The sequence below is a fragment of the Callithrix jacchus genome, chromosome 3 (genome assembly GCF_049354715.1).
Source record: "Callithrix jacchus isolate 240 chromosome 3, calJac240_pri, whole genome shotgun sequence".
Taxonomy (NCBI): Eukaryota; Metazoa; Chordata; class Mammalia; order Primates; family Cebidae; genus Callithrix; species Callithrix jacchus.
In genome coordinates, this window is record NC_133504.1 from 152,759,065 (window position 1) to 152,783,434 (window position 24,370).

The 24,370-nt window shown below is 40.6% G+C and overlaps 1 protein-coding gene across 43 annotated transcripts in view; it reads left to right on the forward strand.

The window, feature by feature from the left end:
* The window catches only part of APBB2 (amyloid beta precursor protein binding family B member 2), a 476,200-nt gene that overhangs the window by 188,428 nt on the left and 263,402 nt on the right, over nucleotides 1-24,370 (forward strand). For 36 of the 43 annotated variants that reach the window (XM_078367318.1, XM_078367300.1, XM_078367293.1 and 33 more), the window contains one exon: nucleotides 21,052-21,162. The exons of the other annotated variants lie outside the window; for them this stretch is intronic. Coding sequence is in view for 16 of the 36 variants with exons in the window: in XM_078367293.1 (XP_078223419.1) it covers nucleotides 21,117-21,162 (46 nt within the window). In the remaining 20 variants the exon portion in view is untranslated. The remainder of the gene's footprint in view (nucleotides 1-21,051; nucleotides 21,163-24,370) is intronic. 43 annotated transcript variants of the gene reach the window in all.

Below are 24,370 nucleotides of genomic sequence, written 5' to 3' on the forward strand. Positions count from 1 at the left end.
ACAATATTTCACCATATTATACTTTCCTTAGAACTTCACTGGCTATCAGTTTATATTCTATAATCAATGAAGTTTTAATTCTGTCTTGTCGTATTTGTTTAGTCAAAAAATTTCAAGTTAAGAAGATGGTTGAAAGATTGTATAATGCCGTAGAGTTTTTTTTATAGTAAAAGTTTAAAATTCTGGTATTTGTAATGATTGGAAGTAGAACTTTCACTAGACAAAATAAAACTCCTCTGTATAAATTTTTGGAGGCTGTCTTAAGCCTTTGTTGAGGTGGAAAAAAATTTCTGTATAACTAAGTATCAATTCAGGCCTTCATTTGATAAAGTGAATATGTTTTGGAAATACCCATTTATGGTTCTGCCTTTAAAAGGTCATTAACTAGCTATGAATTTACCTGCTTTATACTCGTACATCACAAAGTGGATCCTATTTTTAAATTTCTCAAGAAGGTATCCTGGAAACAGCTTTTGAAAATGATTTCTTGGGAGTTTTTTTTTTTTTTTGCCTTTTCATCTTTTCATTTCTGGAACCTAAATACAGTTGTGCCATGTTCTTTGCAGAGCTGTGGTGATTAGATTGTACAGCTTTACACACACACACACACACACACATCACACACTATATACACACACTCTGCTGTGCAGAATCACTGTCCCATTGTGTGATCTTCAAATGAAACAAGGGAGGCATAATATTGGATTGACTGAGATAAATTTATCTTAGCTTTTCAAAATACTGTGTGAGTGTAGCATAATTCACTTGGACAGCTGTGGAATAAAACTCTTGTTTTAGTGGCCATTAGATATTTCAAGAGAATTGACTACATAGAAGAACATACTGTAAAGATAGTTCAGTAATTCCATCAATTGCTATTTGAAGTAGCATATACAGGCTGAGGCAGGTGGCTCACCTGAGATGGGAGTTTGAGGCTAGCCTGGCCAACCTGGTGAAATCCCTTCTCTCCTAAAGATACAACAATTAGCTGGGTTCATTGGCTCACGCCTGTAATCCCAGCACTTTGAGAGGTTGAGACAGGTGGATCGCCTGGGTTTAAGAGTTTGAAACCAGCCTGGCCCACATGGTCAAACCCCATCTTTACCAAAAATACAAAAAATTAGCTAAGTGTGGTGGCAGGCGCCTGTAATCTCAGCTCCTCAGGAGACTGAGGCAGCGGAATTGCTTGGACCTGGGAAGCGGAGATTGCAATTAGCCGAGATCCTGCCATTGCACTCAAGCCTTGTTTCGCTCAAGACAACGAGAGCGAAACTCAGTCTAAAAAAAAAAAAAAAAAAAAAATTAGCTCGATGTGGTGGCAGGAACCTGTAGTCCTAGCTACTAGGGAGCCTGAGACAGGAGAATCACTTGAACCTGGGAGGCAGAAGTTGCAGTGAGCAGAGATTATACCCCTGCACTCCAGCCTGGGCAACAAGGGCAAAACTTCATCTCAAAAAAAAAAAAAAAAGAAGAAGAAGTAGCATTTATACCACCAACTGAAATTTAATAATTTTTCCCCCAAGGTGATGTGTAGCCTGACTCTTGTGACTAAGGGATTGATCTCTTGATAAGTCTTTATGAAATAACACCACAGGAGGGGAAATTATATGTAGGCATCAAGCTTTGCATTTATTTTTGCAAGCCCTCTTAATGGGATTTGTATGATCTTGTTGTGTACAGCTAACAAAAGGCTTTTTCTTTGTCATGAAAGCCTTCCTCAGTTTTCAGAGACAGTAGGGCACCACAGAAAGAGACTTTCTTTCTCTGCATCCACATTTCTATTAATGTCATTACTCCATTTGACTCTTTTATGAAGCTAATGGTGGAAAGTAATGTAAAGAATAGCTGAGCCAGCCGGGTAGAGTGGCTCACATCTGTAATCCCAGCACTTTGGGAGGCTGAGGCGGGCAAATCACAAGGTCAAGAGATCAAGACCATCCTAGCCAACATGGCGAAGCCCTGTCTCTACTAAAAATACAAAAATTAGCTGGGCATGTGGTGAGCGCCTGTAGTCCCAGATACTTGGGAGGCTGAGGCAGCAGAATCACTTGAACCTCGGAGGCAGAGGTTGCAGCGAGCCAAGATCACACTATTGCACTCAACCCTGGCAATAGAGCAAGACTCCATTTTCAAAAAAAAAAGAAAAAGAATAGATGAACCTACCAAAATTTTCGTAACCCATAATGTTCCAGGAATGTAGTTTTAATTGTATCTTAAAAATAACTTTCCCCCATGTTTCTCGGTTCTGCTTTAAAATCTTATGAAACAAACATTTCATTCTTCACTTCACTACGTGGCTACCTATCTCTATCTGTGTTCTTGGTAGAGTCAGGGTTCTTGGATAGAAGCAACAGACACTTGCTGAATGATTTAAGCAAAGACGTAATTTGTTGAGAAGATATTGGGTGGGTTATGAATTTACCAGATGTTGGGGGCAAGGACAACCAGGTTCATAGCCAAGATCAGACAAAAAGATTAGTCCTATGTAGGGTAGACCCTGTCACTGAACACTGGACATTGGTGTTCGTGCTGATCATCTCTTCAGGATTAGACACTTGGTACCAACTCTGTCATTTCAGCCTTTGCTGCCTCTGATTAGTGGGTGTTGTTGCTCTTGCCCTCACCCATGATAATTTCCTCCTGCTCCTGCCCCTTTGTGTCTCTGGTTCTAGATTCAGCATTGACCAAGTGTGAGTCATTCTCAAGCCTTGGCTGCAAGACACTCTGGGAATGTTAGTCTTTAGCCATTTTTGCTTCTATGTTGAGAGATGTGCCTCTCATCAGAACTCACATGATGAGGAATTCCCCAAATACAGGGGAACAGAGTTTAGATGCTGGCCATTCCCTATCCTTCTACCCTCATAAGGATAAAACTCACCAAAAGAAGCTTCAGTAAAGGACTCTGGTAGAAGGGGAGGTGTTGCAGTGGCCAAGATGTTTATCCATATGAAGCTGTGGTTAGTGAACTGTAACAAAGATGGCCATTTGTTCCTTGTGCACTGGTGTCCAGGGTCCCCTTCACCATGTGTTAACTAAAGCTAGAGGTGTGAAGATTTAGGCATATTTGACCTTTCACAGGGTGGTCCTTAAATAACAAGACGTGCTAAATTGAATTTTAACAACTGGATTAACTAGGAAGAACAGACTAAGATTTATCTGTTTGCTCGTTTATAGTAGAAAATGAAATTTCACATTATCAATTTGTCATACACAGTTGGATGGTTTATATGTTTCATTGATCAACTTCTATCCTTTTAAAAGTTCATTTTCTAATTGCAGTTATACATGTATATAGCTTACAAATTCTTGCCCCATGGATTTGCATTGCTGTTTTCCACTTCTCAGAAGCAACTACTCTTCAGTTCATTTAGCTCCTCTTCTGCTATTTACTTCCTTGTAACAAATTAATGTGTTTATATTGGTAATTCTTGAATTTTTTTTCCCATTTTAGGCATTAAACATGAATTCCTATTGAGGAAGAGAAGGATTTAGCTTTCTTTTATTCTCCCTCCCTTAAATACCTGCCCTGTCCTCTCTAAGTTAGTTATATCTCAATTTGTTTTTACTGTAAATATTTTTTCACAACTGAGCTATACAGGATACTGTGATTTTATTTTCTTTCTTGCATAGCATGTTAAAATTTTGTTGCTTAGTATTCTATTTACATGCTGCTTATTTATCCCCAAATTCTCAAATAAGGTCAAACACAGTGGCACATCTCTTGGTTCTTGCATTTGTGCATGTGACATTTTTCTTGGGCTCTCTGCTTGCTCACTCTGTTCTGGACTGCTACCTTTTTTTTTTTTTTTTAATTGTACTTTAGGTTCTGGGATACATGTGCAGATCATGCAGGATTGTTGCATAGGTACACACATGCAATGTGGTTTGCTGCCTCCATCCCCCTGTCCCCTACATCTGGCATTTCTCCCCATGTTATCCCTCCCCGAACTCCCCACCCCTGCCCCTGCTGTCCCTCCCTTGGAGATCCCAGTGTGTGATGCTCCCCTCCCTGTGTCCATGTGTTCTCATTGTTCATCACCCGCCTATAAGTGAGAACATGCGGTGTTTGATTTTCTGTTCTTGTGTCAGTTTGCTGAGAATTACGGTTTCCAGAGTCCTCCATGTCCCTACAAAGGACATGAACTCATCATTTTTTATGGCTGCATAGTATTCCATGTGTATGTGTGCCACATTTTCCTTGTCCAGTCTGTCATCGATGGGCATTTGGATTGGTTCCACATCTTTGCTATTGTAAACAGTGCCACTATGAACACACATGTCCATGTGTCTTTATAATAGAATGATTTGTAATTCTTTGGGTATATACCCAGTAATGGGATTGCTAGGTCAGATGGAATTTCTATTTCTAGGTCCTTGAGGAAGCACCACACTGTTTTCCACAATGGTTGAACTAATTTACACTTCCACCAACAGTGTAAAAGTGTTCCTATTTCTCCACATCCTCTCCAGCATCTGTCTCCAGATTTTTTAATGACTGCCATTCTAACTGGCATGAGATGGCATCTCAGTGTCATTTTGATTTGCATTTCTCTAATAATCAGTGATGATGAGCATTTTTTCATATGTTTCTTGGCCTAATATATGCCTTCTTTTGTAAAGTGTCTGTTCATATCCTTTGCCCACTTTTGGATGGGTTTGTTTTTTTCTTGTAAATCTGTTTCAGTTCATTATAGATTCTGGATATCAGCCCTTTGTCAGATGGGTAGATTGCAAAAATTTTTTCCCATTCTGTTGGTTGCTGGTTCATTCTAATGATTGTTTCTTTTGCTGTACAGAAGCTCTGGAGTTTAATTAGGTCCCGTTTGTCTATTTTGGCTTTTGTTGCCAATGCTTTTGGTATTTTAGTCATGAAGTCCTTGCGTATGCCTATGTCCTGAATGGTTTTGCCTAGGTTTTCTTATAGGGTTTTTATGGTGTTAGGTCTTATGTTTAAGTCTTTAATGCATCTGGAGTTAATTTTTCTATAAGGTGTCCGGAAGGGGTCTAGTTTCTGCGTTCTGCACACTGCTAGCCAGTTTTCCCAACACCATTTATTACACAGAGAATCCTTTCCCCATTGCTTGTTTTTGTCAAGTTTGTAAAAGATCAGATGGTTGTAGATGTGTGGTGTTGCCTCCAGAGCCTCTGTTCTGTTCCATTGGTCTATATCTCTGTTTTGGTACCAGTACCATGCTGTTTTGATTACTGTAGCCTTGTAGCATAGTTTGAAGTCAGGTAGTATGATGCCTCCAGCTTTGTTCTTTTTGCTTAGGATTGTCTTGGCTACGCAGGCCCTCTTTTGGTTCCATATGAAGTTTAAGGTGATTTTTTCCAGTTTTGTGAAGAAGGTCATTGGTAGCTTGATGGGGATAGTGTTGAATCTATAAATTACTTTGGTCAGTATGGCCATTTTCACGATACTGACTCTTCCTAACCATGAGCTTGGAATGTTTCTCCATCTGTTTGTGTCCTCTTTTATTTCCTTGAGCAGTGGTTTGTAGTTGTCCTTGAAGAGGTCCTTTACATCCTTTGATAGTTGTATTCCTAGGTATTTTATTCTCTTTGTAGCAATTGTGAATGAGAGTTTGCTCATGATTTGGCTCTCTATTAGTCTGTTATTAGTGTATAGAAATGCTTGTGATTTCTGCACATTAATTTTGTATGCTGAGACTGCTGAAGTTGCTTATCGCTTTAAGGAGATTTGGGGCTGAGATGATGGGGTCTTATAAATAATATAGACAACTTGACTTCCTCTTTTTCTAATTGAATATCCTTTATGTTTTTTTTTTCTTGCCTGATTGCTCTGGCTAGAAATTCAGTACTACATTGAATAGGAGTGGTGAGAGAGGGCATCCTTGTCTAGTGCCGGATTTCAAAGGGAGTGCTTCCAGTTTTTACCTGTTCAGTATGATATTGGCTGTACGTTTGTCATAAATAGCTTTTATTGTTTTGAGATATGTTCCTTCGATACCTAGTTTATTGAGAGTTTTTTAGCGTGAAGGGCTGCTGAATATTGTCAAAGGCCTTCTCTGCACCTATTGAGATAATCATGTGGATTTTGTGTTTGGTTCTGTTTATGTGATGCATTATATGTAAGACTTATGTATGTTGAACCAGCCTTACATCCCTGGAATGAAGTCTACTTGATCGTGATGGATAAGCTTTTTGATGTGCTATTGCAATCAGTTTGCCAGTATTTTATTGAAGATTTTTGCATCTATGTTCATCATGGATATTGGCCTAAAGTTTTCTTTTTTTGTGTCATCTCTGCTGGGTTTTGGTATTGGGATGATGTTGGTCTCATAAAATGATTTGGGAAGGATTCGCTCTTTTTGGATTGTTTGAAATAGTTTCAGAAGGAATGGCACCAGCTCCTCTTTGTACGTCTGGTAGAATTCAGCTGTAAACCCATCTGGACCTGGACTTTTTTTGGTTGGTAGGCAATTAATTGCTACCTTAACTTCAGCCCTTGCTATTGGTCTATTCAAGGTTTCAACTTCTTCCTGGTTTTAGGCTTGGGGGTGCAAGTGTCCAGGAATTTATCCATTTCTTCCAGGTTTACTGGTTTATGTGCATAGAGCTGTTTGTAGTAATCTCTGATTGTAGTTTGTATTTCTGTGGAATCAGTGGTGATATCCCGTTTATCGTTTTTTTATTGCATCTATTTGATTCTTCTCCCTTTTCTTTTTTATTAATCTGGCTAGCAGTCTATTTTGTTGATCTTTTCAAAAAACCAGCTCCTAGATTTATTGATTTTTTGAAGGGTTTTTTTATATCTCTATTTCCTTCAGTTCTGCTCTGATCTTAGTTATTTCTTGTCTTCTGCTTGCTTTTGAATTTGTTTTTATCTTGCTTCTCTAGCTCTTTCAATTTTGATTATAGGGTGTTAATTTTAGCTTCACTTCTCATGTGGGCATTTATTGCTATAAATTTCCCTCTACACACTGCTTTAAATGTGTCCCAGAGATTCTGGTACGTTCTGTCTTTGTTCTCGTTGGTTTCAAAGAACATCTTTATTTCTGCCTTCATTTCATTGTTTATCCAGACAACATTCAGGAACCAGTTATTCAATTTCCATGAAGCTATGAATTTCTAACTGAGATGTCCTTTCTTTTGCTTGGTCGATTCAGCTATCGAAACTTGTGTATGCTTCTCAAAGTTCTCTTGCTGTGTTTTTCAGCTCCATCAAATCTTTTATATTCTTCTCTATGCTGTTTATTCTAGTTAGCATCTCATCTAACCTTTTTTCTAAGTTTTTAGTTTCTTTACATTGGTTTAGCACCTGTTCTTTTAGCTCTGAGAAGTTCGTTATTACTCACCTCCTGAAGCTTGTTTCTGTCAATTCATCAGATTCATTCTTCATCCATCTTTGATCCCTAGCTGGTGAGGAGTTGTGATCCTTTGGAGGAGAAGAGGCGTTCTGGTTTTTGGTGTTTTCATCCTTTTTGCACTGGTTTCTTCCCAACTTAGTGGCTTTATCTGCCTGTGGTCTTTGTAGTTGGTGACTTTCGGATGGGGTCTCTGAGTGGATGTCCTTTTTGTTGATGATGAAGTTATTTCTTTCTGTGTCTTAGTTTTCCTTCTAACAGTCAGGCCCCTCTGCTGCAGGACTACTGGAGGTCCACTCCAGACCCTGCTCACCTGAGGATCACCCGTGTGGGCTGCAGAACAGCAAGGGCTCCTGCCGGTTTCTTCTTCTGTTATCTTCGTCCCAGAAGGGTACCTGCCAGATGTTGGCCTGAGCTCTTCTTTATGAGGTGTCTCTTTGTATATATGGGGGTCGGGGAGCTGCTTGAGGAGACAGTCTGTCCCTTATAGGAGCCCAGGTGCTGTGCTGGGAGCGCCGTTGTTCTGTGCAGAGCTGCTGGGCAGGTACTTTTAAGTCTGCTGCAGCAGAACTCATAACCGCCTTTTTTCCCAGGTGCTCTGTCCTAGAAAGGTCGGCTTTATTTATAAGTTCCTGTTGTGCTGCTGCCTTTTTTTCATAGATGCCCTCTCTCACACAGATATAGTCTAATCACAGTCTGCCAGTAGGGGCGTTGTTGAGCTACTGCAGGCTCTGCCCAGCTGCTGTGTGAATTGCCTTGGTACTGGTGGTCACCCTTTCCCCCACTGAGCTGGACCATTTGGGTCCAGCTGCACTTGCTGGGAAACTCTCAGTCCAGAGCATTTCAGATTGCTTGTTTTGTGGGGGTGATACCTGCTGAGCCAGATCGCCTGACTCCCTGTCTCTGCCCTCTCCCTTTCAGTTGAATGGGCGGTTCTGTCTCCCAGGCATTCCAGGTGCCAGTTGAAACAGCTGCCCAGATTTGTGTGAGTTTCTGTGCACCAAGCCGGCATCAGCTGAAACTGCTGTGCTGCAAAGTCATGGCGCTTTTTGACCCGGGAATTTCTTGGTCTGTGGGCAGTGAAAATTTGTTTGGAAATGCAGTGGGCACTCACCCTCTGCGTTGTTCTTGCTGGGAACTGCACTCCGGAGCTGTTCCTATTTGGCCATCTTGGATCCTCCCCCCTGGACTGTTTACTCTTGAGGCCTGTGTGCAGCTGTTGACCTGGAATTTGTCCTCACCAGTTACGTTGGGAATTCTTGATTGACCTGTTTACTGGATATCATCTCTTTTGGTTTTGACCCTCTTTTGGGGAAGCACATTGCCTGGCTGCTGCTTCATGAGAAAGCATTTGTAGATGGAATTTTTTGAGATCTGGCATGTGTCAAAATATCATTTGGTCTCCTCTTACATATGATTGATATCTAATTTAAAGTTGGAGATTACTTTCCCTGGGAGTTTGGAGGGCTTGTTCCATTTTCTTCTGCTTCCAATTTTGTTATCGAATTGTTGCATGCTCTTCTAATTCTATTTACTTTGTATGTGACTTGTTTCTTTTCTTTGTGAATGCTTTCAGGCTATTTAAAAATCCCCCAATGTTCTGAGCTTTCCTTGTAATGACATATAATGTAATATGTCACTTTTTCATTCACTGTGAAAGTTCATTTTTGGCAGGGGGAGCATAGTTTTTTTTCACTGTTTTCTCTGTTCTCTTTTTTTTGGAGCTCCTATTTGTCAGATGCTGGAACTCTTGGATTTTTCCTCCAACATAATTATTGTTTAAAAAAAAATCTCTGGCGGTGTGTGGGCTCATACTCATAATCCCAGCATTCTGGTAGGCCAAGCTGGGTGTATTGCTTGAGCCCAGGAGTTCCAGACAAGCCTCGGCAACACAGTTAGTCCTTTTCTCTTAAAAAAAAAAAAAAATTAGCTGGGTGTGGTAGTATGCGTCTATAGTCCTAACTACTTGGGAAGTTGAGGTGGGAGGATTGCTTGAGCCCAAGGATTTGAAGCTGCAGTGAGCTATGATTATGCCACTGTACTCTAGCCTGGGCCACAGAGCAAGACTCTGTCTCAAAAAAAAAAAAAAAAAAATTCCTGATTTCTATCCTTGTATCTTTTTGTTCTACTCTGGGGGAACATTTACCTCTATTATCTTCTATTCTCAACATTGATTTTTTATTTTTGTGATTATAATACTGATTTCTAGGAGCTTTTTCTTGTTCTCACAATATTTCTATTTTATAGCATCCATTCTTTATTGCTTTATAGAGCCAATATATTTTATCCTCTTGGGGTTATTAATTATGTGTATTCAAGGTTTTCTCCCTACATTGACCGTGTTCCCTCCTGAAGTTCCCTGTCTGTCATGTTGGACCCTATTTCACATGCCTGGTGTTCATCCTGACATTTTTTATTCATGCAGAGGCACTGAGCAAGGCTTTGTCAATTGGTGGCCTCACATAGGATGACCACCTCTTTTCAGAAGGCACCTTGCCTTCCAGTTTTGGTATCTGTAGATCTCTTTTCTTGGGCCGATTTGTTTCTCCAGAAAAGTCTTCAGTACCAATCTCCTACTGGCCAGTGCTGTGGAGTACACAATTCCACTGAATTCTTCTCTTTTTCAGTAGGTCCCTCCACTTGGTCATTGTTACTAGTACCCCTGAGCAGAGATCCTCTCATTTAACCTTTGCTGAGATGGAAGGATGGGCATGACAAGCTTCATGGTTTAGCAAAGATAGGGAGCTTTACTCCTTAAAAAGACTTGCAAGCAGTCCTCTGATTTTCAGTGCCACCTACACCCTGTCTTCTCATCCAAACCCCACTTAACTGTGTCTTAACTTGCACTTTCCTCAGGTTCTTTTTCCCATACTGGTTTGTTATTTCCTAATAATTCCGTCTGGAGATGTTTAAGTTTTGTCTGCCCACGCTTTGAAAATTCACTCATCATTGGACCAGTTGTTTTCCATTTTCTAAAAATGTTTTCCATGAATTTTGTCCTCATTCATTCTCTTTCTTCTCATGAACTTATCTCTGCCTCTTGCTTACTGTCATATAGGGGTGGTTTTGGGAGGGAATGGAGATAAGCACAAGATTGTAATCTATGACATGCAACTAATAATCCCTGCTGACCAACTGGTGAGATTCAGTTCAATTTAGATACATGGTTGTTTGGTCTATTAAGGAAGGGTTCATTTGGTTACTATATCCTATTCAGTTTTATTCAGAGATTATTACTCTCACTGTCAAAATGAACTAAGTGATACTGTTTCTTGGTTTGAGAATATAATTAAAAAAAAAAGGTCAGTTATCTCCAAAGTATATATTCCAAGTCCGACCTCAAACCCAGTCACAAGGGTAACATAATATTTCCACCATTACAAAAAGTAATGACCTTCATTGCCTGGACCATAATCACAGTTGGGTCAATCTTTCTTAGATTTCCTATTAGTTTCACTTGAGTTGTGTCCAAGCTGGAAAAATAAAATACTTTTCTAAGAGCCACTTTATCCAATGTTTCCAAGTTGTGTTCTGTAGGGAACTGAGCTTCCATGAGACATTTCTGTAGATTCTATGAAGAATGTTGGACTTTGACATTATTCTCCATTCTCAGGCTTATATCACCCATAGTACCTCTTACAAAATGCAGAAAGTTTTTTCATGTGCCAGAAGCTTACATCATTGAACATGTAAACACCACAGCAGAGTCAAGGCCAAATATTGTCTTTCAACTTTTCTTCTTGAATTTTGTTAGTACTTCAGTTTTAGGAATAACAACAGATTTATTTCTTCTCCTTCTTTCTTCTTTCTTCTTAGGAATAACAACAGATTTATTTCTTCTTCTTCTTTCTTCTTTCTTCTTCAGAGCGAGTCTCGCTCTGTTGCCCACGCTGGAGTGCAGTGGCACAATCTCAGCTCACTGCAACCTCTACCTCCTGGGTTTAAGTGATTCTCCTGCCTCAGCCTCACAAGTAGCTTGGACTACAGGTGCCCACCACCATGCCCTGCTGATTTTTGTATTTTTAATACAGATGGGGCTTCAGCATATTGGCCAGGTTGGTCTCAAACTCCTAACCTCATGATCTGCCCACCTCAGCCTCCCAAAGTACTGGGATTAAAGGTGTGAGCCACCATGCCTGGCCTACAACTGATTTATTAAAATTATGTTTAATATTATTATTAATGTGTATCAAAGATTACTGTAAAATTATTCTGGGTCTTGTTTAACCATTCTAAAGTCAAAGGGTAATCAGCTCAAATATTAAAGATTTTGTATCTCCAGAGTTTGAATGAATATAAGGAAATCTGATCTGATTTCTTTTGTTTTGTTCTGTTTTTTGTTTTTTGAGACAGTTTCATTTTGTCGCCAGGCACGGAGTACAGTGGTGGCATCTCGGCTCGCTACAATCGCCTCCTCCTGGGTTCAAGTAATTCTCCTGCCTCAGCCTCCCGAGTAGCTGAGACTACAGGCGTACACCACCACGCCTAGCTAATTTTTATATTTTTAGTAACATGTTTCACCATGTTGGCCAGGATGGTCTTGATCTCTTGACCTCATGAACCGCCCACCTCAGCCTCCCAAAGTGCTGGGATTACACGTGTGAGCCACTGTGCTCGGCCTGTTCTGTTTGTGTTTTTGGAGACAGTGTCACTCTTGTCGCCCAGGCTGGAGTGCAGTAGCATGAACCCGACTCATTGCAACGTCGCCTCCTGGGCTCAAGCAGTCCTCCTGCCTCAGCCCCCTAAGTAACTGGGACTACAGGGACATGACCAGATAATTTTTTGTAGAGACTAGTTTTGCCATGTTTCTCAGGCTTGTCTTGAATTCCTGGAGTCAGGTGATTCACCTACCTTGGGTTCCCAAAGTCCTGGTTTTACAGGTGTGAGCCACTGCACTGGGCTTGATTTAATTTCTAATCTAGAGTTTACGGAATCCTTTAAAAAATAATAATAATATTTACCTTCACATGGTAGATTTAATATTTTTCTATTTCAGACACCTCATGTTCTTTGTTGATAAATGAAGATTGAGAGTATTTGGAAGTTCTGAGACGAATCTTTCTATTTGCAGGTTCCTGTTGTCACCATGATAAAGAGTGCCAGGCATCTGTTTTGTGCTAAAGCTAACTAGAAGTGTCGCTGCCTCTGAGCAACAGGCAGGAAGTACTTCTGTCCTTAAAACCAAAAATAGATGCTCTTTCTTATTATCATAGCTCAAATGATCATCTTTTTTAATGAGATGGGCACATCCCTTGTGGTTTTCACAGATTTAATGATCAGATTATTTAATGCAGAGCTTGGGGAAAAATAGCTCTGGTAAGATAGACGATGGAAATTTTACTGGAAGCAAAAATAACAACTTTATTCCTTTTCTTTTTCTTTCTGCTAATTTTTTCAACCTCTTATTCCTTTGTTTGTTTAGAGGTGGTCTCCCTGTGTCACCCAGGCTGAAGTGCAGTGGCATCATCATAGCTCATTGCAGTCTTGAACTCCTGGGCTCAAGCAATCCTCCTGCCTCAGCCTCCCAAGTAGTTGAGGCTACAGGCACGTTCCATCACACCTAACTTGCTTGCATATTGATTGACTGCTTGATTGATGAGATGAGGTCTTACTATGTTGCCCAGGCTAGTCTTGAACTACTGGCCTCAAGTGCTGCTACTACCTCAGTTTCCCAAATGCTGAGATTACAGGCATGAGCCACCTCACCAGGCCTCTTGCTGTTTTTTAAATTAATGATTTTTCATGATTTTTAAAGGGATTCACCTGTGTTATTTTAAGATATTGTTATATTTACACATTTCTCACTGTATTTTAACTTCAAGAGACCATTACTAGGGGAGAAAAAAAATTATTTGTTAAGAGAGTTGAATGTGTCAGGATTTAGGTGTACTGTATGTATGTAGTCTGACTTGCTTTGGCCAACTATGCAAAGTACTGTGTCTTAGTATGTTGGCATTTGGAAGGAGAAAAATTGATTCTTTGCTGATTTTAGAACGTTCTGTTTGTATTTCTGAAAGTTAGGCAAGAAACAAAAAGAATAGAAGAAATGTAAGGGAAGTAAGGGAATGTATATGAAGGTGCCTTGTAAACGGCTAAATCACATACAACTCTTAGTTACGTTTATTGCAAGGGTTAAACTTAAAGCTAGAAAAAGAAGATCCACAAAAATGCCATAAAGAAAAATGGGAAGAAGAGAAAAGAAGTAACTTGGCCAGGAGGTTGTTAAGAAAGAAACAAAATGGGAAAATCATAATGGGGAATTTTTACGTTCTAGTTTGTTTTTTTACTATGAAAATTCAGTAGTAGTTGTTCTTCCTGTATGAGCCATGAAGTTAAAAATATTTATTACCCAAAAAGAATGTTCTGTAGAAATAATTTGGAAAAAGAATCTTATCTAGGGTGGTGAGAATTTGATAGAAACTAGGCACAAGACCTTACCAGCTCTAAATAAAGATCTGTATGTTGTGGTGGATTATGTACTTAATTAAGGTATAATTCACATTTGTTTCCACGTAATTGAGGCACAATTCACATTTGTAGATCTCTTCTGGGCCTTTCCTCTTGTTCTTATTCATACCTTTGCAAGACAGGTATCCTTAGCCCGTTTTACAGATGATGCTTAGAAGGCTAATTGATTTGCCCACAGCCACTTAATATATGCAGTGGTAAAGTCCTTCCCCTTCTTCAGATTCTGAGTTTGTTCCCACATTTCCAGATTGTTCACATCAGGGCAATTGGTGCTGTTGTGTTTCTGGAGATTCTGGTTATTGAATTTCTCCAAAGGAGATGCTTGTTAAGTAACAGTGGTCACTTAGAAATAACATGCTCCAGGCAGGTTTTGAGCTTGGCTAAATGACTTCAAAGGAGTTCTATTTAAAGAATACTATTTGAATTCCCTAAGAACAAAGAAATAAACAAAAAGGCATCACAAAAGTCCAAGTATGTGTTCAAAGGCTGTGCACTGTGCCCTTCAGATCTTATCTGGAGCTTGGTATTTTAAGTTTCATTCTCTTATACTTCATTATTTTATTTGAACTCCAAAATCGTAGCTGACTTAAAGAAGGGAAAGGTTGGTACTGTAACAGAAATGAGATGCAACTCTTTAGAACAAAGGAGAGCAGATAGCCAGACTATGAAAGGCAGACAAATATCCCCAAAGCCTAGCAGCCATCTGCCTTTGAGTAGGGGAATAAACAGCCCTCTGTTGCCTCAGAAGCTTCTGAGAACAGCTGTCTTGCCACTGGCCTTTAATGGGCAGGTTTAACCCAGTTACCAGCAGGATACACACAAAGCCAACCTTATACCTTGTCCCTCTATTTGCTATCGATCTATCTCCAACTCAGATCTTGACTCTAATCAGCCACAGCTCTTGGATTCAGACCTGGCTCTGTAACTTGGATTTCCTCTTGGGCTCTCCAGACTATAGTTATATCTGTGCTTTCCCTGTTATGAGAACTTCAGCAGTCTCTTCCTTTAGATTCTCATTGCGCCTTTTGCTTTAGTAGGAACTCCCTATCTAGCTCTCTTTATGGTGGTAGAAACCCAGTTCCTGCCCAGTAACTGTTGGGCCACTCCTTTTCCTTAGAGTTAGTGATCTCATGTTCCAGAAGAACAGGTGATTTATACTCATGTTGATGATCCCATGTTACCAAAGATTAATCATATTCTAGATTCTCTGAAGAAGGCATTACTATTTAGAAAAAAAAATTACTACTGTGGTTGAAATTAAACCCATTTTGATACATAGATGGGTAATCCTTCAACTGTTTTGAAAGTCTTGATCATTCTCAATGTCTTATTCTTTGAGATTGTATTTATTTTAGTTTTTAATATATTTTTTAAGACAGAGTCTCGCTCTGTCTCCAGGCTAGAGTGCAGTGGTACAATCTCTGCTCACCGCAACCTCCGCCTCCTGAGGTCAAGCGATTCTCCTGCCTCAGCCTCCCGAGTAGCTGAGGCAGCCTCCCAATGCCCGGCTAATTTTTGTATTTCTAGGAGAAACAAGGTTTTGCCATGTTGGCCAGGCTTGTCTCAAGCTCCTGACCTCAGGTGATTCACCTGCCTTGTCCTCCCAAAGTGCTGGGATTACAGATGTGAGCCACCACCCAGCCTGTTCCTTGAGATTTTAAAAACCAGAAATTATACCATATTATAACTGCAGAATGATGCAGAGAATTATAATTATTGAATTACAGGATATATTATTTCGGAAGAGCATAAGCAAACTTTTAGATAGCTTACATCACCTTTCTATTAAAAAATGTTGCTTTAAGCAAAGTTGTTTAAAATTTTTTATGTATAAATTTATCTTTTAGGTCAACAACAGCAAATACTTAAGCAAAGCCATTACATATCTTAAAATAGTTAAATGAGCATAGTAGAACTAGTGGCTGTTGACATGAAATGTTTGCTTTGGAGAGAATTCTTGGCATTTTTGCCCATCAGCATAATAAGAACTTAGAGGAGGGAAGCATTAATGTATTTGTTGAGGATTAATGACCTTGTAGAGCATTTGTGGTAGTGAATATATTATGGCTAGTACCGTAAATGTAGTAATTAAAAAGCTGCACACTAAACACTTTGGAGACTGGCAAATATATTCCCTTCCTTTCCTTGATGACTTGCATTCAAGTGAGTAGTGTATATTTGTCTTGCTCTTAGTGTTCTTAACGGTAGAAAGAAGTCTCAAAGATTGGTTTATTTGTCAAGATATTGCTAGTCAGATGGACACAATCAGATTTGATGTTTTCAGGATGAAGTTATTAACAGTTCAGAAAAATGTCACATGGTATATACTAATAAAAAAACTGTTCCTCACCTTTGGAAACTTTATTATTAAAGTTATTTTCAGACAAATATTACTGTATGCTGCTGTGTAATGTATAAAATGTTTTCAGGCTCACGCTTGCAGTCCCAGGCGTAGCTCATGCCTGTAGTCCCAGTACTTTGGGAGGTGGATTGCCTGAGGTCAGGAGTTCAAGACCAACCTAGCCAATGTGGTGAAACCCCATCTCTACTAAAAATAGAAAATTAGTCGGGTGTGGTGGTGCATCCCTGTAATCCCAGCTATTCGCATGACTGAGACCCAAGAATCACTTGAGGCCAGGAAGTGGAGGTTCTAGTGAACTGAGATCGCACCACCACACTCCAGCCTGGGTGACAGGAGTGAAACCCTGTCTAAATAAACAAATAAATAAATAAGTAAAATAAAATAAGATGTATTCTGGTTGACCATGATACCTCAGGCCTTCGTTTATTATAGAAGAAGTAAAATAGTGACTAATAGAAATATATATTAAACTAAAACAGACCTGCAAGCGAGGTGAATTTTTAAATTTTTCAAGGAAGCGAGACTTGGTTATCTCATGACTATTTATCTTATTCCCCCTGTGGGTTGAACCTAAGTGGGTTGTATGAATGAGCATCTGGGAGGAGAGGCACCATGCTGTGAGAGTAATGATGTCCTGTCCTTCATGGGAAGGATGACAAAGAAGGCAGACAGATGTAAAGTCTGCAATTGGTATTGCTTTGTGTCCTCAAAATGTTCATACCCATCTATTTTCCCATTTAAGAGGCATCCTGTTTTTCATAATTTGTGAATCCTCCCACTTAACATGCAGTATTTGCTTACAAGTTCATATTTATGAGTTCATAAAGATTTTCTTCTGTGAAAAGTAAGTGCAGTTGAATGTGATTTGCAGCTTTGCTTTGAGTCAGTTAGGGTAGGAAAAGAAGAAATAGAAAGTCTATTTCTGTTCTCACCATTTAATTGGCCTCCTTACCTCCTGGTTGTGAAAGCTCTTCACTTATGTATTGGTTTATTGATTTATTCCACATGTATTAACTGCTTGCTACTTCCTATGCCCCGAGGATACAAAGACGAGTGGTCCAGTTAGTAGGCATCTGATGCCTTTGAAACCATCTCTGTCCTAACTGACTTCAGTGAAGATAGCATTGGTTCTAAAATCCTTTCAAGTTCCGGAGATGTCCTGTGTCTTGTTCCTGTTAACAGAATAGACAAACTGCAGGGCAGTCTCAGAGATCTTTTGAGATCACAAAGGCTGGCTGGGGAACATAAAAGCTGCTTTTCAAGGTGTTTCCCATTGCATCAGGTTTCTATAATGAATCCTTGCTACTTTGGCATTTTTGGGATTCTTTCCAAGAATAAAGTCACTCCACTCCATTTCTGAATTGGCTAAAACCCTAGACGGAAAAGCATTCAGGAGACTACAGTGGTGGGATGACATAGCTACTGTTTTAAGAGGCAGCTAGGAAGTCTCTGGGGCAGGCACCACTGCCAAGCCATTCTTCCCTCCTTCTTGTCTTTACTTTCAAATGTCTGCCTCTTTTTTATTTTTAGTAATTTATCCATGGTAGGAAGGACATTTGAATTGGAGCAATTCAAGAAGCTTTGTAAGATGGTGGGTAGGGCCAGATGCGGTGGCTCACACCTGTAATCCTAGTACTTTGGGAGGCCAAGGCTGGCGGATCATGAGGTCAGAGATTGAGATCATCCTGGCCAACATGGTGAAACCCTGTCTCTACTAAAAGTACAAAAATTAGCTGGGTGTGATAGTGTGTGCCTGTAATCCCAGCTACTCAGGAGGCTGAGGCAGGAGAATCACTTGAACCAGGGTGGCAGAGGTTGCAGTGAGCCCAGATCGTGCCACTGCACTCCAGCCTGGCGACAGAGAGAGATTCCATCTCAAAAAAAAAAAAAAAAAAAAAAAAAAAGATGATGGGTAGTAGTTTTGCTTAATGAAACTACATGTACACCTTTGGAAATGTTGATACCCAAAATCCCAGATCATTTTAAGAAGAGACATCTTCCAGATCTTTTGCTACTCTTAGGGGTAGAACTTATAAATGCTCTTTTCTATCTTGGTACAAACTACTGTGTTTGTTTGTTTACCTTAAAACAGACTTAGACTACTTTAATTTTGGGGGATAGCTTGCCAGAAACCCAAGAATTTCAAGGTCCATGTCCTCAGACCATTTACTTGTCACCTCATTCTCAACAAAAAGAGGCCTGCCTATTATTTTCTAAAAACATTGATGTCATTTGGTCTGTTGCCTCCAAATCCCAATACTGTTAATTATGAACTTACTGTAGCCAGATTTATCTTCTCAATAGTCTCCCTTACCCACAGTTTCATTTCTATGATTGCAGTTTCCCACAGTACAGTACACTAAGATAATTTCAAGTACTAATAGAGACCACACTCACCTGCTCTATTTTATTATTGGCTATCATTGTTAATCTCTTATTGTGCCTAATTTATAAATTGAATTTTATCATAGGTACGTATATATGGGAAAAAAGCATAGTATAGGTAGATAGGGCTTGGTTCTATCCATGGTTTCAGGTGTCCACTGGGGATCCTGGAACGTACCCCCTTTAGAAGGATAAAGAGGGTTGTGGATTCCCCTTATTCTTCAAGGTCAGCCTCTTCATCTGTACTCCTGACCCTTTGGCCCACTTCTTTTGAGATCTCAGGCCGTCTTTACCTCTTCCCTCTTGGACTTTCAGCCTCTCCCTCTGAACTGAGTCCTTCAGCCTATAGCCATGTCCTGTGAGCACGTAGTCTCTTCCAGCAGCCACACATTTTACTTCCTGGACTCTTCCACTTGCTCTGTTGATTGTGTTCTCTGCCTCCACCACTTTACCAAAACAGCTGTTAATCAAGGTGGACGGTAACTTTTTTTTTTTTATACGGAGTCTTACCCTATCACCCAGGCTGGAATGCAGTGGCGCGGTCCTGACTCACTCCTGCCTCAGCCTCCCGAGTAGCTGAGACTACAGGCACCTGCTACCACACCCAGCTAATTTCTGTATTTTTAGTAGAGATGGGGTTTCACCATGTTGGCCAGGCTGGTCTTGAACTCCTGACCTCGTGATCCACCCGCCTCAGCCTGTCAAAGTGCTGGGATTACAGACGTGAGCCACCACACCCGGCTGACAGTGACTTTTAAATGTCAAATCCAAAGGTATACTTTTCATTTTTTATCTTTATTCATCTCTTTATATCCTGCGGTACCTCTTTGCCAGTCTTCCTGAGTCTTCTTCAAAAGATCGTTTTCCTCTCCACATTCTACTGTGTGTGTTCTCCAGGATTCTGTGCTGATCCTGTGATGTTTTTCTGTCCATGTTCCTGCAGTGGTGTCACTCACATAATCTCTGCTCCTCTCTATGTTGTGATCACTTTATGTTTTGCTCAGGCTTCTTCCCCAGGCTTCACAAGAGTATCTGACTATCCCCACCTGAATCTTCCATGCCTCAGTTTCTAATGCCCCAAACTAAATTTCTTGTCTTCTCTGTTTCTTCTCCTGTATTCTCCACCTTGGTTGTCACTGCCATCCACCCACATGTAGTCAACCTAGTGTTCTGCTTTGAGCTTCTGGATGTTTCCAAGTACTAATTCTTCTCTCCCCTTCTCTACCTACTGCTACTACCCTCATCTCCATCCTTTTCCTCTCTGAATGATTGTAAACAGCCAAACAGGTCTCCCTGCCTCTATTCTGCCCCCTTCAAATCCACCCAGAGAATCACACATCTGAAACCCAGATCTGATCCATCAGTGGCTGTTTACAGCACAGATGAGTCAGATGTGGGATAAAGTCAGAGTTCTTTGAGACATGTACAAGGTTTCTGGCCTCACCCTGCAGGTCTCACCCTAGAGAGTGGCCAGCAACTCTGGACCATACCATGTGGTTTCTTACCTTTCCCTTTTCCATCACCTCGTCTTGCATCCCTAGCGTGGATAACTCTTACCTAGCCTTAGGACATGCTAGGCATCCCTTTTCTTGGAAGCCCTGCCTGACCTCTCCATTTCTGGACTAGGTGCCCTTTCTTGATATGAATCTCAGTCATTACGCTTATCTCATGGCCCTGTGGCGGCCAGCTTGTGTGCATCCTTTGCCCCGCTCAGACTTCACTATCCTTAGAGATAGAGATGGTATCTTATTCATCTGTGTAGCTCCAGTGCTTAGCATGGTGCTGGGTATACAGTAGGTGTTCTGAATATGCTTTTTAAATAAAAAATTAATAGTGACAGTAAATAGACTTGATGACCACAAAAATGGGCAAAAATAATTTCTGCATAGGAGTCACCCTTAGAAGGGAGCATGAAGGAGACTTGTGCAGTGCTGAAAATGTTCTGGTTTTTGATCCGGTGTGTTTTCAGTTTAGGAAAATACATTGAGCCGTCCATTGTGGTGTGTTCATTTTCTGTGTGTTATACATCACTAAAAAGTTTTTTTTTCTCTCCAATCATTGTGACATCTAACCTCCCCAATACAGAAAAATTTTTTTTTCCTTTCAAGCTTTTAAGGTTTTACAGGATATTAGTTCAGATGTCACAGCAAAGAGCCAGGCAGTGCTGTTCCTTGACATTAAGGAAGAATGGAAAAGCATCAGGGAAATGCAGGTGGGATTGCCTGGACTTCTGATGGGGGCCAGTGATGTCTAGCCCTGGTCAAGCCTTCCAGTGACCTGTGACTCTGTCACACTTACTCCAGGGCCCTCATGCTAATCATCAACAAGGCCTGGTCCTGTCTGCAGTGACAGGGAGACTTCATCTCTCATGTGACTATGAATAATTCATAAACACGGTTATCTGGAAATGTGTGGTCATCATTAGCATTTTAATGAAAAAAAAAAATGCTGCCATTATCCTAAGTCTCTGTTTTGTTTCCACCTTTTTTTGTCTCCCCCGGACCACAGCTAACCATCTCAGTCCTGAGGACTTGGTAACTGCTGAGGCCCCTGCTGATGTGTTGACTGTCGCTATGGGCAGACGGTACCCGGAGGCTCACTGTCGTCCAGGCAGCTCATGTATGTATGGGATTGGTCTCTCTTTTTCCCCCTTTAATTTTCACTGTGGAATATCACAGAATACTGAATTGGTAAAAGCTTATAAGATTTAAATAAGAATGTTTAGAAATAGAATGGATTGCTCTGGGTTAAGTTTTGAATATTGCATGGTAAGAAATGCTATCTAAATTAGGATATTTATAATCAAGTGGCCCTATAAGACCAGAAATGTATATCAACAGTCTGCTTTTTCTGTTTCAGTGCATCCATTCTTTTTTTTTTTTTTCCTTTTTTGAGGCAGAGCCTTGCTCTGTTAGCCAGGCTGAGATGCAGTGGCGTGAACACAGCTCACTGTAGCTTCGAACTTCTGAGTTCAAGTGATCCTCCCACCTTAACCTACTGCATAACTGGGACCACAGATGTGTGCCACCATGCCTGGCTAATTTTGTTTATTTTTTGTAGAGATGGGGTCTCGCTATTTGGCCCAGGCTGGTCTTGACCTCCTAGGCTTGAGATCTACCCACCTTAGCCTCCCAAAGTATGGATTACAGGCATGAGCCACCATGCCTGGTCTAACTTATCCATTCTTCTCCAGGCTTTTTTTTTTTTAAGTTTTCATTTTTCATCACAATAAATGACATTTGAAATAATAGTAATGCCATAAATTAAAAACATTTTGCAATGATTATTTGAATTCCTTTAAAATCACAAAATTCATGGACCCAGAAGAGAGGTCCCCTGGGTATGTCTCTGTTTAATATGTATTAGGGAGGGAGCTCCTGGCTCTTATGTCTTAGCCTTCTCCAAAGGAGGAAACTTTCAGTTCCCTCAGGGATGACCTTCGATGTCTCACGACACTGACTTTTTTCCAGCAGTCTTTTGGGAACTGCTATCGTTGTAGCCTTTTCCTATTTGTCGTTACTCCTGATTAACCTAGGAGAAAAAATGATTCTTCCCTTTAATGATCTGCCTTTACTTCTGGGAAGGGCAGTGTGTCTCAGACTTACTTCTTGCTCCCTTTAGTCTTTTGGCTTTGGACCAGCTGTATAGATACTTGTTTGTTTTTGTTGCTTTCCTTTGGAACCTGTGGAATTTTGACTCCAAACCAGGGAAAATTTGGGGTAATTCCCCATAGTACTTTTGCTCCTATATCCTTTCTGTAGTTATGCTTATTCATATTCACCTTTAAGTCCTGTTACCTTGTGCAGCTCAGTTTTTTTCTTTATAGAAAAGTTAGGGTTGGGCTCAGGCCTGTAATCCCAGCTGTGACTCATCACTGTAATCCCAGCACTTTGAGGGGCCGAGGTGAGTAAATCACTTGAGCCCAGGAGTTTAAGATCAGCCTGGGCAATATGAGGAAGCCCTGTCTCTATAAAAAACACAAAAATTAGCCAGGTGGTGTGCGCCTGTAATCCTAGCTGCTTGGGAGGCTGAGGTGGGCGGATTGCTTGAGCCTTGGTGGTACCAGGTTGCAGTGAGCTGAGATTGCATGTATCCCTACACTCCAGCCTGGGTGTCTCAAAAAAAGAAAAAAGGGAAAGCAAAGAAAAGAAAAGTTAGAACCACCTTCAAGCCCCCACCCAGACAACTGCTTGTAAAATAAGTCAGATAGTTAAAAGCAATGGCATTTTATAGCAATAGGGAGGGGTTGCTGATAATAGAATAGGAATTCAGACCAACGACCAGCATTAAAGCCAGCAGTGTTGGGGTAAACAGCTTTTCACATATTTTCAGATATTGTTAGTATCTCTAAGGACATTACAGTTTTACTCTGAAATTAGTAATTTTCATAGTGAACATCATCAGAATAAAGTTTATACCTGTACCCTGTATAACAGGGATCTTCAAACTGTGGCCGATAGGTCAGATCCAGTCCATGCTTATTTTTATAGGAGCTGAGGGTGGTTTTTATATTTTTAAATGCTTACATTTTACATGGTTATATAAGCACCTACATAATCTCTTTTTTGTCTCTTGGCCCTCAAAGCCTAAAATATCTGTGATCCTGTTAAGAAAAAATTTGCCTACCCCTACTGTAGAAGAAAGTTGGAAGGCATGTACTGCCATTGATCCATGTGAAATTGTTAGTACTTGAGCATTTTTGATATACAAAAAGGTTAATTTCATACAGGTCAAGCTAATATATTTTGAGGACATTCTTCTTTCACAATGGTTAAAATGCTAACATTTGGGCTCTTGGAGTGGAAGAAGTAAATTTTATCTGAAAAATTCACATATGTGGACTTGCTTCTTTTTCACCTTAGAGAATGACACATTGGCCATCAGCTGAGTGCCTTTCCAGAGATTACCAAAGGCCCTGAGCTGCGTATATGTGTGCTGTCCAGTAATTGCAAGGAAGCTCTTTATTTTAATTTCACTTTTTTACCAAGAGCTCTTTATGAGAAAACTATCTTCTCCGTTTTGGGTGCCAGAAACATGTTACATGAGCTGAGAACTGAGATTGCTGCCCCAAAGCCTCTGCTGAGCTTGTCGCTTTGTGCCTTTTTTCTGGTGGGGGGGTGAGTGGCTGCTTTTCCAGAGGCCACACATCTGCATAACACGTTGCCTGAAATGCCCTCCCCTGGAACTAGAGCGTGGTTCGTACCCTCTCATGGTTTCATCTCTGATTTCTTTCCCAGTGTTGTTGATACCTCAGTCTAAGGCATTAACCCTGTTATGTATTTTGCTTGATTTGTTCTCCGTTCCTCCGTTCCACGTGCTCCTTTGTAGCTTGCTTCTCCTGATCATTTAATAAGATTTAGCCAGATGCTGTAACCCTAGCACTTTGGGAGGCTGAGGTAGGTGGATCACCAGACATCAGGAGTTCCAGACAAGCCTGGCCAACTTGGTGAAACCCCATTTCTGCTAAAAAAGAAAAAAACAAAAACAAAAATTAGCCGTATGTGATGAGCCTCGCCTGTAATCCCAGCTACAAGGGAGGCTGAATCAGGAGAACTGCTTGGACCTGGGAGATGGAGGTTGCAGTGAGCCAAGATTGCGCCATTGCACTTTAGCCTGGGTGACAAGAGCAGAACTCGAAATAATAAATAAATAAGATTTGCTTGTTGAAACCTCAAGCTGACATTCTGTAGAGGCTACTCATAGCAGAAAGAAATGTTAACCTCAGCGACTCTCGCTGTCCTCCCACACGGCAGGAAAGCCAATTAGACCTGGGGCCTTCTCACCAGGTCTGTGTCTGAACAGGGCCACACTGTTCCCTGGAGAAGGG